Raw genomic sequence first — 11,602 nt, forward strand, 5'->3', positions numbered from 1 at the left:
GCTCGGTTTACTTTACACTCTAATGAAGAGTGTTATAGCGTTGCGTCTGTGGTCTGTCTGCGCAGCTGACAGCTTACTCAACAACCCCTCTGCAGCACATCTCTGTTTAGCAGCTGGTGCAGGAAAAACCTTTTCTGATTCTGAGGATGGAAAGAAAGATCACAAAGACAATAGATCCTCAATTTATGTTTATGCAGCAATTAAATAAAGGACACATATTATGAAATAAAAGTAGTCAATAACAAACATATCATTTTTAGCCATGCCAGCAGTGTGGCTCTGTCGGTCAATAGTCTATATCAGGGGTGTCAAACTCATTTTCACTAAGGGCCACACTGGAAAAAGAGAATCACACCAAGGGCCAGACATGTAAAGTTTATTTGTTTTTGTTCAGTCTTTTTTGTGGCTTTCTCAGACATTTGTCACCTTTTTGCAAATTTGTTGCTTTTTCCGACATTTTTGTACGCTTTTTGTCGCATTTTTGTTGACATGAAGCCCTACAAAAGTCATCAAAAGAGTTCCTTTGCCATCAGAATTTAGCAAATCAAGCACAACAATGATTTTTTTTTAACAACAACCTGTTCCACAGCCTGAATATGAAAACTCTCTCTTTGCTTCTGGGGAAATTTCTGAGTCTGAGAGTCAGCAAATCAACCATATTCTGCATTGAATGACACGTAATTGCATTTTAAAAAACACTTTCCTGTGTTTTTGGTTTGGCGCACAACTAGGCGGGCAAAAATTTATTGTGAATCCAAATTGATATACGGGCCGGATCTAAATCTGCAAGGGGCCAGATTTGGCCCGTGGGCCTTGAGTTTGACACATGTGGTCTATATCCTCGACGTTCCACTTCCGGGAGTGCTCCGTTGCCGACGGAATTTCCACCGTGAAATCCACTCATTTAGGTCGGATATCGTTACCTTGGCCTTCCTTTGTGTTGGCATTTTAAACTCTGGTTGATTTATGAGGACTATTAACCATTCTCAGATCTCTGCAAGATAACAGTCTACTGACTTTGATCATCCTCTGACTTTTCCTCTAGCACCACTATGAGGTTGTTGTTTTCACTCCGCACTAAAGTAGAGAGAAGGTGGCACACCATCAAAGCAAACAATGCCTTTAGAGCTTTATGTTTTGCTAAAACAACATTGCTGACACCATACCATCAGTCTGAGCTGTAGCTACTTTGTATTTAGTGCTAACTAGCAAACATTAGCATGTTAACACGATAAAGTAAGAGGGTAAATATGGGTATGTTAGCATGCTGATATTAGCATTTAGCTCAAAGCATTGCTATGCCTAAGTACAGACTCACAAAGCGTCTAGCACGGCTGTGGACTTTTAGTCTAGTTTTGCTCTTTTTGGAGGCACTTTTTGTTTCTTTATTAGATAGCAGGCGGTAGAGAGTTGACAGCCTATGAGGCGAGACAGCGATGGAGAATGACATGCAACAAAGGTCCCCAGCGTCAACAGTAGCTTTATAAGCCAAAAATGAAAACTATATCTAGCCACAGACTTCCACTATAAACACACAATTCTGTCTGCCAGGTTGTGTACATTTAGAAAGGTTTTATACCTTCAGTCATCAGAATACACATTAGACCTACTATCCCACCTCTTTGTTTAACTCATCAGCATAGCTTTTCTCAGCACAGCGACAGTATGCAGACTCAGAGAGCCTATGTTTAAATCAAACATAAACTCTGTATCCCAGACCACCCTGACTGGAGCTAACTGCTAATCCAAATACTGCCTCAACCTTCGTCCAGAAAGGACCCATATTTGTGCTTGAAAGTTATTGCATTCTCAATCCCGCCCACCCCCTGCCCCATTCAAATGCTCTTATTTTGGAGGTAACAGTCCAAGTTTCCTTGGTAGATTCACATCACAAATACTGCAGTTCATATTTCCTCATCCAAAATCTCAAATTCAAACTGACGTCTGAGTGAGTCTCTGGTTACCCAAGCTTTTTTGTCAATTTGGAGAAACTGATGTAAGTCTATTAAAGCCAAGTTGGATGGGAGAAACCATTACTGCAGTTTAGAGGGCAAAAGACTGAAATGTTTTGTACAAAGTTATGTTACTAGGCAACATTAATGCTGGCAGTGCCCTGAGCTGGTCCAGTATCTGCTACTCTTAAGTTTACCTTTGATTTTATTAAATGTCCATCTGTTCATGCAAAGGAGACGTGTATGTCTGTAACGATGCCTTATGCTTAGTGACTAAGCAAAATAGGACAAAGTAACATTCTATTGCAAGCATGTGTCCTCTGAATGATTCCTGAATCCTAAAAGAAGTTTGATCTTCTTTCTTGTTTCATTTATGGTGTTTCAAATACAGTAGAAGCCATGATATTTTGTGGTATTTGTCTATGGAAGTGGGAAAAAAAGTCCACTTAGATTATCTTGATTTATTCTATGGTGTCATGTCAGGACAGTTGGACCAGACCACCGATGCTGCTGCGCCTTACAAAGGGTGGTGTGTTTGGATTAAGAGCATGTGGTTACTGTCACTGAAGACAGCCTCATCTGCGCCTTAACCACCAGACTCTTCATAAACCTTGAGTCTTCAGCTTGGAGGATAGGCGTGTATTAAAGTTTAGGAACAATAACCATTATATAAATGGAAGGAATCAAACCACCAAGCTACATGCCTCTCCAGCCACATTACGGTAATGAAAATATAGTGAATCAAAGGATGCTCTTATATGTTTGCATTTGAATATGTCTGGATATTTTTGCATGAGCGACGTGTCGTTCTTCCCATACAGTCCTGCAGTTATTATGTATCTTGGGCTGCTTTTACGGTGAGCTGGAATTATATAAGCCTTTGTCAACTGCATCAGCAACTGTTCACCAAAATGTCCTAAATCAGCCCACACGCGTCTACCCTGAAGTTCTAAGAATACTCCTAAGGCTGGCAGGAAGATAATCTAGGACCAATGGCCCATGCTGTTCAAGCAGTGTCTTCAATTCTGCTCAAACATTGTGATTCCTCAGGCAAATGCCAGGGTTTCCCTGGGTCACGTCTCATTTTTTGTCTCTTGAAAACAGCAGCTACGCCTAAAAGATTGAGCTCAAAATGTGCCCCACATTGGCAGGATGCCAGACAGGCTGAGTTAGAGAATGTGCCATGGAAATGAAAGGCTGGCAATCTTGGATTCTGCTTCTCCAGCTCTGTCGTAGGAGTGTAGTGTGTGCCTATGTGCACACAGAGTAATAATCCCACAGTGATTTCTTCTAGCTCTTACTAAAGTCTCCTATATTTTGAGAAAACATAACCTCTTTCTATGTTGTCTTACTTGAGCACTTAAAGGAATAGTACATATTGGGAAATTGAGTGAGAGTTAGATGAGAAGATTGATATGATTATATTTGTCTGACTGGAAATGGGGAAACCGCTACCTGGCCCTGTCTAAAGGAAACCACTAAAGCTCAGTAATAAACATATCTCATTTGTTTAATCCGATGTGATCAGAGCCTGGAGAGGTTACATTTCGAACAAAAACTAAAAGTCTCTTTTTCTTCTGTAATAGCTAAATACGAGGCCATTATTGTAGCAAAAGTATTTGCAAATGTGTGTGGAGAGTTGTGCAACTGTATCTCAATCCTTGTGTGTGTGTAATCACATTTCTAATGTGTAAAATAATCTCTAAATGTGTACTGAGATTTGTGAATGTACAGGAATCTGCAAATGTGTTAAAGAATCCGTGTCTGCGTAATCAGAATTGTAAATTACAAATGTTCCAATACTTGCATATTGACCGATACAGAGGACAGATCTGATACCAGTGCGTAAAAAAAGAAAAGAAAGTGTCGGATTGGTGCATTTTAGGCAGAATCAGAGGCCTTTCCAATACTGGTATCGGAATCGGTATCGGAACAACTCCTGGAAAGTCTCCAAATCTATATTCAGATTTGCAAGTGTATTCAGTTTTGTAAATGTGTAGACAAATCTGTAAATATGTACATAGATCTGTGCATTCGTAGAGAAAACACACATTTGCAAATAGTTTTACTATAATAATGGCCCCATAGCTACACCCTTCCTTTTATTACACACAGATGCCCTCATTACCTCTGGGGAAATGTGTGACTTTATTTTCTTCCCCTCTTTGAAAAGAAATGGCTCTGTTATCTTACATTACCTGACCACTGTCACTAAGTGTCTGTATACTGCAGGGATAAGTAATCCTGGAGAGCTTCAATTGTTCCTTTTTAACACAGATTTTACTGCAGGTGTAATCAATCTACTGCACTCACTATCAATAACAATCCTTTGTGATGGCAAAACCATTGTCTCTCTGTCTGGAGTTTAACTCTCTTTTCCAATCTATTTAACAGCCCCATCTGCTTTCCTGCTTTTCCTTAAGTGAAACAATAACAACATGAGCATGAATTTTTTTGTAACATTATCCAGTTTTACTCCCTGTTGTGATGTTAATCTGTTCCTTGAAACAAGCCAAAGGAATCTGAAAGCTTTGCTAATGGGAAACCAATACAAGAAAACAATTGTCTATGTGTTCATCCTCGCATCATACCACATTACAAACGCTTGGCTTCGGCAAATATAACTTTTTTTGACTACTTTTGAGTGCTTTAGAGCCAGGATGACCCATGTTTGAACTTGTGGCTCTGTTTTCTTCTGTGAGTTCAAAGTCAAAGCGTTTTCCTGCCATGGTGCGTTGCTTCCCCCAGAGGGATGCACTCTCGGAACATGTGGTACCATACTGAAACATCTCTGGTGTGATAACAGCGTGCTGGAGTCTCAAAAGACACACAGGGAGAGAAACTTGTGCTGGTCAGCTAGATGCTCATGATATATATACACTCACCTAAAGGAATATTAGGAACACCTGTTAAATGTCACGTTAATGAAATTATCTAGTCAACCAATCACATGGCAACTGCTTCAATGCATTTAGGGGTGTGGTCCAGGTCTAGACAATCTCCTTAACTCCAAACTGAATGTCAGAATGGGAAAGAAAGGTGATCTAAGCAACTTGGAGCGTGGCGTGGTTGTTGGTGCCAGACAGGCTGGTTTGAGTATTTCACAATCTGCTCAGTTACTGGGATTTTCACGCCCAACCATTTCTAGGGTTTACAAAGAATGGGCTGAAAAAGGAAAAACTGCAGTCCTGGGGGGGGGGGCGAAAATGCCTTGTTGATGCTAGAGGTTCAGAGGAGAATGGACCGAGTGATTCAAGCCGATAGAAGATCAACTTTGACTCAAATAACCACTCGTTACAACCGAGGTATGCAGCAAAGCATTTGTGAAGCCACAACAGGCACAACCTTGAGGCGGATGGGCTACACCAGCAGAAGACCCCACCGGGTACCACTCATCTCCACTAAAAATAGGAAAATGAGGCTACAATTTGCACAAGCTCACCAAAATTGGACAGTTGAAGACTGTAAAAATGTTACCTGGTCTGATGAGTCTCGATTTCTGTTGAGACATTCAGATGGTAGAGTCAGAATTTGGAATAAACAGAATGAGAACATGGATCCGTCATGCCTTGTTACCACTGGGCAGGCTGGTGGTGGTGGGGGTGTAATGGTGTGGGGGATCCCTTTCGCCTTCAGAACTGCCTTAATTCTTTGTGTCATTGATTCAACAAGGTGCTGGAAGCATTCTTTAGAAATGTTGGCCCATATTGATAGGATAGGGTAAAACACAGTTTTAGTATGGTGTTCCTAATAATCCTTTAGGTGAGTGTATATGAAAATCTAATTTGATGGCAATCTATAGAATAGATGGGAGAGAGAGGATCACCCATGTCTGGAAACTAAGAATGTCTGTATGAGAATTTGTAGCAATTCATCTTGAAGATATTGAGATATTTCACTTGATAAGTGAAAGCCTTGACCTGCTGGTGGCCCTGGATTCATTCTGGATTCATTCTCTGGGTACCATGGATATCTTTACCAAATTTCATGACAATCCATCCAATAGTCGTTGATATCATTAAAAAAAAGAAATGGAAACGTCAAAGTGGCGCTAGAGCATACTTCACGATATCACCAAAATCATTAGGATTGATTCTCTGGGAATTATAAATGACTGCACAGAATTTCATGGCAATCTATCCAGTAGTTGTTGACCGACAGACCGACATTATGCCGCTGTGTGTGGCTCAAATCACTTTGAACCAGGTGATTTGATTTCCTCCTGTCTAATTTTTCTGGCCCAAACCAGAAAACAAAAAATACTGCAGTGCTGTGTTGTTGACTCAATATAAGATGACACTTACGACTACGTTATTTTCTAGTTTTCACCAAAAGCATACGAATTCCTCTCATGAAAAGAATGAAGACAAAATATCAGCAAAAAAACAGAAAAATAAATGCAGTGAGGAAAAACACTTGGCAGCTTTTTAACATTGACTCCTTTTCCTCCCCCACCTCTCTTTTCCCTCTCTCCCTGCCTCTCTCTGGGCTTGGAAGCACTTGAATACAAAGTTCAGTGAATTGTTCTGGCATAGCAGCTTGTGTGTAATGACTTCTGACAGCAGTGGAGACAAGCTGAAGAGCATGTCTGTCTCTGCATGAGTATTTACAAATCTACTCTCGGGAACCGCATTCCAATTCTGGAAACACTATTATATTCAAGTCGCCATGAACAACCGCATGTACAGGATGTACATCCGGAGGTACTCGTTTAAAATAAATTGAGGACAAAACTGCAAAGGACACTGGCCTCATATTACCCTCGGAACAATCTGAGAAGTTTGGTATAAGTAAAGCATCGGAGTGATGTATTAGAGTAATTTAAGAGGTACAGTTTGGGGGAGAGCAGCTGCCTGCTCCATCATACAGAGCCACTGGCTCGACTGAATCTGGCCGTTGTTCTCATCTGGCTGCCATCCAACACTGATAGGATTTTAGTTCTGCCATGCATTATGAACTTCTTCTTAAAAGGGAAATGCAACTGTGGTCAGGGTGTGTTCTTGAGTTTGTTGTTGAAAAGAAAGCTTTGTACAGGCCTTGTGCATGGAGTGCTCTACAAAGGGCAAAAGTTAGATGTACCCAAACCTTGCTCACAAGTTAAAAACACGCTGAACAGTCACGTCCTCAGCAGCGACACAGCACCTATATCTATCTGTGTTAAGAGCCGTCTTCGGCCTTAGCAATCCGGGCTGATGTCAGGCTCTTTGTAGTTGATGTAGACCCTTGAGCAGTTCAACATTTGGGCTTTCTTTAACCTCCGCTTTGATGTTGCTCTAAATTGAGTCTGCAGTCATCCTGTTGCTCTGGTATGCCAACTGGAGGAGGTGGAGGGGGGGGGGGGGTGTTGTTTTGGGTTGTTTGGCTAAGAAACTCTTCTGCACTTGTCTTGACTCCTCTCTAATCTCTCTAATTGGAATCGGGGGGGTCTGAGGGTTCCCTGAGAGCTGCCAGATCTTTGTGGTCATAGAGTGGTGATGTGACGGGGTCAGAAGAACAGAGTTATCGGAATGACTGAGTGGGTTTGTTTTCAGATTTAAGGCCCCCAACAGATCCGTTCGGTTTGCATTCCAAGTGGCTTCATGCTAGGTGTTTGTTTCCATGGTGTGTGGCTGAAGTTGTTATTCCTCTTCACCCTCTTTTTCTTGTTAAGTGTTATTGTTAGGAAATAGGAAATGCCTTCACCAAAAGGTAAAGTACAGGGTCATTAGGATTTCACACCGCTGCTTACACTTGCACAGAATGGGCAGTAAAAAACAGCCAAATGTGTTTTTCCTTTACTTTTCTCATATGAAGGCATCTGGTACTTTCCCAGCTCCATATCAGCAAACCATAGTTCTCAAACCTCTAAGCTGTCATGTCTTTATTGGTCTGTGCAGCGTTCTCGGGTAGCTGTATCATAGCTACGCAATCAAGGCTTGTTATGTTTCATGGTGGAAAGTGTAAGACAGGAGCCCTGCATGTGTTATAACAGCTGTCACCTCTCCCTGCATGGAAGCAACACAATCCCAGTGTTTTCCAACGAAGCTGTGCCTCATTACATACGGGTCTCAATGCAGGGATGAGCAATTATTCAAGAATGAGACCACAGTAGTTGAACTATATATCATGTGAAGTGTAGTGCAACACAAAGTAAGAGATTTATGGAAAGACTACGGAGAACATCTATCTACTTTTGACCACTGTAAAGAAAAACTGTGGCGGAAAGTGACAAAGTAGTACTGTACTTACTGTGAGTAAAGCTTTTAGTGCTTTAATTGAGTATTTCTATTTTCTGCTACTTTATACTTCTACTTCACTACAATTTAGAGGCATTGTACCGTTTACTCCTAGATTTTTTGATACCTTAAATTAACAATGACTTTGCTACGGATTAATAATACAAAATAAGATGAGACTTTATTGATCCAAGGCGGTAGCACAAGCTACTGGCAGTATATAAAGTAATTCAAATAAGGCACTCTGCTGCTGCAGCTGCTACAATAAAGTGGTGTACAATTGAATGCATCAATAATTATAAGTCAATAATATGATATACAGTCATTCTGCATAATAACTACTTTTACTTTTGGTACTTTAAGTATATTTGAACACTTAGAATTATGTATTTTTAAGTAAAATTTGAGATATATTACTTTTACGTGTGGAGTATTTCTACACTATGGTATACTTTTATAGAAAAAATATCTGAATACTTTCTTCATCACTGTGAAATATAACTCCATAGATATAAACATAATAATAACTGTAATGTGTGATCTCATAAAAGACAATGGGTTAACAAATATCTGTATAATCTGAAATTACAAGCAGTTTTTTTTTTTATCATAAGACAATTAAAAGTACCCTTTGCAGAAAGTTTTCTTTTACCTCAGTTTAAAAACAGTAGCTTGCGTCACTGCCCGCGTGTGACGACAGAATCACAACAGTCTATCGGACCAATCGGAGTGGGTTGTTGCAGTAACCTAATCAGCCCATCACCACAGCCTTCATCACAAAGCTGCTGCAGCTCGAGAGGATGCGGGCTGGACTTGAAAGCGGATGAGTGACTTTAGGAACACTGAGATATCGCGGTAAGAGTTTGGGAGGGGAGTCCAAACGCGTACACGTCTGTGTGGGTGCTGAACGACACATAGGCTACGCACGTGAAGCCTCCAAAACCGGACTGGGACTGGCGAGAACTGGAACCTTTTTCTCAACTTTGAAAGTTTTTTTTTTTAATATATTTTAAAATGATTGGCTTGTTATGGCCATCCTGGCTCCTCACTGACGTCAAGTCCTCAACATGTGACATGATGATATGAAAGCATCGAGGGGTAGCCTTGTTTCGACGCAGCGTGATGGAACTACAGAAGCCCATATGAAGTCTAACTTTTTTAAGATCCATTCTTCCTGGAAATGGCAAGTCGTGCCACATTGATGGAGCGGACAGCGGTTTTGATATGCAGTGTATTGATCCTAATCCTCGGTGTATGTGTCGGATCTCCTAACCACAGCCGTCGGCTGGTCTGCTGGAAAGCCATCCTGAAGTGCCACGGAGAGCCGGAGTGCCATTACGCGTATGATCAGTACCTTTATGCCTGCGCCTCTGTCATCAGTGGGGACCGTAAGAAGTGCCCCAGCCACTGCATATCCTCTCTCATTCAGCTCAATCTGACCCGAAGCGGCCCGGCTCTGGAGGACTGCGAATGCGCCCTCGACCCGGTTTGCAGAAGCACCAAACAAGCCATCGAGCCGTGCCTGCCGCGGACCAGCACCGTGGGCTGCACCGAGGCCCGGCGCCAGTGCGAGATGGACCAGTCGTGTAGCTCGGCCATGAGGGATTATTTATATCACTGCCGAAAACTTTTCGGAGGGGAAAGGTGCTCTGACGGGTGCCGCAGAGTGATCGCCAACATGCGCTCCATACCGAAAGCGCAACAGCTAGACACTTGTGTGTGCGACGGCACGGAGAGGAACATATGCGAGTATATAAAAGTCAGCATGAAAACGTTCTGCTCCGATCCTAGTGATAGGTTCGCGGGAAGCGGCTTTTCAGACGCCGAGGACGACTCTGACGACGAGTACATCGACCAGGAGGATTATCAATATGTAGAAAACTCAAGTGGCTCCCCACTTTGTCAGACTGTCCTAAATGTCCTGACCACCATTTTGGTTTTGACCAAATTTATCTGAAAAGCTGCTGCCATTGAGGGCAGCTAGAAAGTCAGTGGTTTTCAAGTCTGCAAAAATGGCCATTTTTGTGTCGTTAAACTAACATTTGGGACTTTTTCTCAATTCAACACTAAACGTTCTGCTACACATCTGCACAGGTTCACACACACACACACACACACACACACACAAACACATGCTGTTTGTAAATCACTCAGTAGCATAGCATATGTTATATTTCAGTTACAAAATGTTAGTCATCTGATAATGCTGAAGGGAGCCTATTTTTTTTTGTATGTCAGCTTTTTAAAGATAGATTGTACAGTATATTGTATAAAAAAATATTTTTGTCCAAATATTTGTTTATATTGTGACAAGAGATTTGCACTGTAATAATAGGTGAGTCCCACTCTTTCACTGCGTTATGACCACAAAGGAAAATGTTTATTCTAAGGGTGCCTAAAAGTCTTAAAAACTGGGTTTATTCACCATGATGTGACCATATCAGAGACGTGCTGTTATAGCAGAGCAATTTTCTTCACCAGCTTGTACAGAGACTTTCTCCACAACCCCTTCATTAAAAACCAAAGTTGATGTAAGCTACTAAAATGCATCTAAGATCCCAGGGCAGATAATGCATCTGAAACAAGAAGCTTGTACGACTGATACACTTGACCTTGTAAACATGGATGTTTGTGTAAAGTTTAAAGTGTTAAGCCTTGAAAACTGTTCAAACAGACAAGGTAAACTCCTCCTCTTGGGGATTTGCAGCAGATTTGTTCGGCCAGTTTGTTTATCCTCACCCTGTGCGTTTGTCAGAAGTCTTTACAAAGACACAACTGAGAGGGGGAAAAAAAAGATGTCTGTGTTCGGGTGAGTGGAGATAGTAGGTGCCCATTAAGAACACACTCCTCTGTATGTACATGCACATTAAATAAAGAAGAGTTTTAAAACGATTCATTTGGAAGTGTGGCTCTGTCTTTAACTGTTAATATTGAGTCTTTGTTGATTTATTTTTTTAAGTTTTAGGCTTCATGTTTTTATCAAAGGAGCGCAAAGCAACGTTGGTTCATTTACGTTAATCTCTGTTCTTTTTTTTGTTCAATTTACGTACCTCAGATTCATTATAGGCTTACAGAAATAATTTGAAAAAGTCAGAATCTGATCTTTTAGCCATGATTGCTACTTTTGCTTTCTTTTCTAAATTTGCTAAGGTGATGCTTAAAGCTATCACCAAATAAAATCTTTTTTTTGAAGGCATTTAACAGTTATTTACCAAGTGTCACTAAAAGTACACTCACAGAAATGTTTACTTGTGGTTTTAACACTTTTGCACTTCGAGGCCTACGCCAAAACGGTTCGTCCTCAGTCGTAGGTCTTGGTGTTTACTATTTAGATCCATTATTTAAGTAATAAGTGTCAGTATATTCAGAATAGGGTTTGGGCCTTAAACATTTCTGTGTAAATCCCTTACAAATGACTTTTTGCTTTACAGGTCA

At 41.1% G+C, this 11,602-nt stretch overlaps 1 protein-coding gene across 1 annotated transcript; it reads left to right on the top strand.

Annotated features, from left to right (window-relative positions):
• The first annotated feature begins 8,927 nt into the window (after positions 1–8,927).
• Positions 8,928–11,059, top strand: gas1b (growth arrest-specific 1b). Its single transcript, XM_039779430.1, has one exon. It carries the CDS (start codon positions 9,348–9,350, stop codon positions 10,122–10,124), a length of 777 nt encoding a protein of 258 aa, XP_039635364.1. The 5' UTR covers positions 8,928–9,347; the 3' UTR covers positions 10,125–11,059.
• Positions 11,060–11,602: the final 543 nt, after the last annotated feature.

The sequence above is a fragment of the Perca fluviatilis genome, chromosome 17 (assembly GCF_010015445.1).
Source record: "Perca fluviatilis chromosome 17, GENO_Pfluv_1.0, whole genome shotgun sequence".
Lineage (NCBI taxonomy): Eukaryota > Metazoa > Chordata > Actinopteri > Perciformes > Percidae > Perca > Perca fluviatilis.